This window comes from Austrofundulus limnaeus, unplaced genomic scaffold, assembly GCF_001266775.1.
Source record: "Austrofundulus limnaeus strain Quisiro unplaced genomic scaffold, Austrofundulus_limnaeus-1.0 Scaffold119, whole genome shotgun sequence".
In the NCBI taxonomy this organism is placed as follows: Eukaryota; Metazoa; Chordata; class Actinopteri; order Cyprinodontiformes; family Rivulidae; genus Austrofundulus; species Austrofundulus limnaeus.
Window position 1 is genome coordinate 1,145,709 of NW_013952521.1, and position 2,267 is coordinate 1,147,975.

Genomic DNA, 2,267 nt, shown 5'->3' on the forward strand with positions numbered 1-2,267 from the left:
CAGTCAGTTGTCTTACCTGTTGTCCTACAGTCAGTTGTCCTTCCTATCCATCCTATCTTTTTTTGCTTCTGTCCATTTACCGAAGACAAACATGTCCTGTTCTCGGCTCTCAGGAGGTTTTATTTCTCAGATATCGTAGTGAGGGTGACATGCAGGTTCTGACCCTGAACAGTCTCTCTCTCAAACCCACTGAGCCTCATTAATTCATGACCTTCCACACTGGATTAAATTACCGTCGGCGCCGAGGCAGAATTTACTTTCAGTCCTTTTACAGCAGACGCACTCAGTTGGTTTCCTCACACCCAACACTGTTTAATATACAATGATACTATCTGCTACGCTGCTATTTATAACCATTCATTACCATCTCACCTCAGCTGCTCGGAGGCTCCAAACTCATGTAATGATGCTGAATTACTCCAACTCCCCACCATGTTTCCACTAACAAAGCCATGAGGAGAAGGTTCAGGCTCAGTCCGTGCGAGGAGGAGATGGAAGGAGGTGCAGGCCCTTTAAGAGGAGCAGAGAGGGGAGGGCTGTGCATCCATAAAAGATGAGTTTGTTCAGTGGCCGGGGTAAGACATGGTTAAAAGCTCCTCTGCACTCCGGCGTGCTCTCATCACAGATATGGATGCTCTCAGAGGGAAGGGCTGAAACTGGAGCAAAAAAACAAAACAAAAAAAAAAAGGGCAGAGCAGTAGAAGAAAAGTGCATGGATGAAAGAAGTGACTGTTAGAGGACAGTAAACAGTTGCATCAAGGCGGAGAATGGGCAATTCCTCCTTCCCAGGCATGTCTCCTCTCTCTCCGTCCATTCTGTAGTTGCAGGTATTTCTAACTTGAGTGCATTTTTTTTCTTACCTGCTGGGCAACTTCTTCTGCTCACCTCCTTTCTCTTCCTCTTTGTGTTTATTGTCTTTAAACGACTCGTCTGAGTTGAAGCACAGCGCTTCAGTCTTCTGTGGCACACTGCAGTGCATGAGGAGGATAACTGGGTCAGAGTCTTGAAGCGTTCAAGTTCTCTTTGATTTCAAAAAGAACAGGGCAAACTGCATGCTGAGTAATCAGTTTTTAAGTGCCGCAGTCCATTTAAAATGCAGCAGAAGTGTTTCTGAAATGGCATTTGGAGCCGATACCGAGTGGACTGATAATCGGAGAGCGGGGGGTGTGAGTGGTGGTGGTGTGGGTTGCGTCTGGCGAGCTTGTTTACCGCCTGGGAGGATGGGAGGCTGTAGTTCTGGCTGTCAGAGGAGAGCATCTGGACCAGTGTGAAAAAGTGTCATTGATGGGTTTACAGAGGAGGCTGTTGGTCCGGCAGGAAGAGATGAATAAATCTCATACAGCCACTTTTTTCTTTTTGCTGCAGCGTCAAACCAAAAAAGAAAAAAAAAAAGAAAAGAAAAAAGAAAAAAGAAAGCGGTTGTAGTTCTTGGTGGATGAAGGATCCTTTTTTTATTGGATCGTTAAAATGTAAATCACACATCCAGGCTAAGATTGTTCTGAACCAGTTTTCTTTTGAATTTGGTTCTTTATGYGTTCTTATTGACACTGCATCAGTATTTCTGCTCAGCTCATCAGCATTTCAGTCAGGCTCTGGACTCCAGACCGTTGCAGCACCATGATTYTTTTCTTTTTGACCCGTTCTGTTGTAGWTTAGCCGCTGTGTTGGGGATCATTGCTTTGTTGGACCCAGTTTTGGTCCAAACTTCAGGTGGRCTCACATTTGATTCTTTTGGTCTWCAGAGGAGTGGTCACTCGGTGACTCTAACCATCACCCCTCCATTGCCTATATTGTTGGCTTTTAAAGTTTTCAATGGTCTAGCTCCGTCATATTTATGGGATCTTCTTAACATCTACACTCCAGTCAGAGCACTCAGGTCTACCAACCAGTTTCTTTTAGATGTTCCTGGATCCAAAATGACATCTAGAGGTGATCGGGCTTTTGCAAAAGCCGCTCCAAAGCTGTGGAACAGTTTACCTCTTAAAATTCGGTCAGCTCAGACGGTTGAGGCTTTTAAATCTTTGCTGAAGACCCATCTCTTTTCTTTGGCTTTTGATTAAGACYRAGTTGGAGGTTCAGTTAGAGCTTTTTATATATTATTAGGGCTGGGTATTGATTCAGATTTCCCAATCAATTCGATTCACGATTCAGTTTGATTGATTTTTAAATGAGTTAAGCGCTGTGTCCAAAACAGCAGAACGGGTTCTCCGAAGGCCGAATTTGTCGGCTGCATACGTCACAGCGCCGCGACGAAGGATGTCCAAAAC

The 2,267-nt window shown here is 44.7% G+C and overlaps 1 protein-coding gene across 5 annotated transcripts in view; it reads left to right on the forward strand.

Moving 5' to 3' along the window:
• Positions 1-575: 575 nt before the first annotated feature.
• srcin1b (SRC kinase signaling inhibitor 1b) overlaps positions 576-2,267 on the forward strand; it is a 99,157-nt gene continuing 97,465 nt past the window's right edge. For 2 of the 5 annotated variants that reach the window (XM_014014832.1, XM_014014831.1), the window contains exon 1: positions 576-789. In XM_014014832.1, coding sequence (XP_013870286.1) covers positions 768-789 — 22 coding nt within the window. In that variant the 5' untranslated portion in view covers positions 576-767. Of the gene's footprint in view, positions 828-2,267 lie in introns of all 5 variants that reach the window. The other 3 variants (XM_014014834.1, XM_014014833.1, XM_014014836.1) reach the window with 3 other exon arrangements.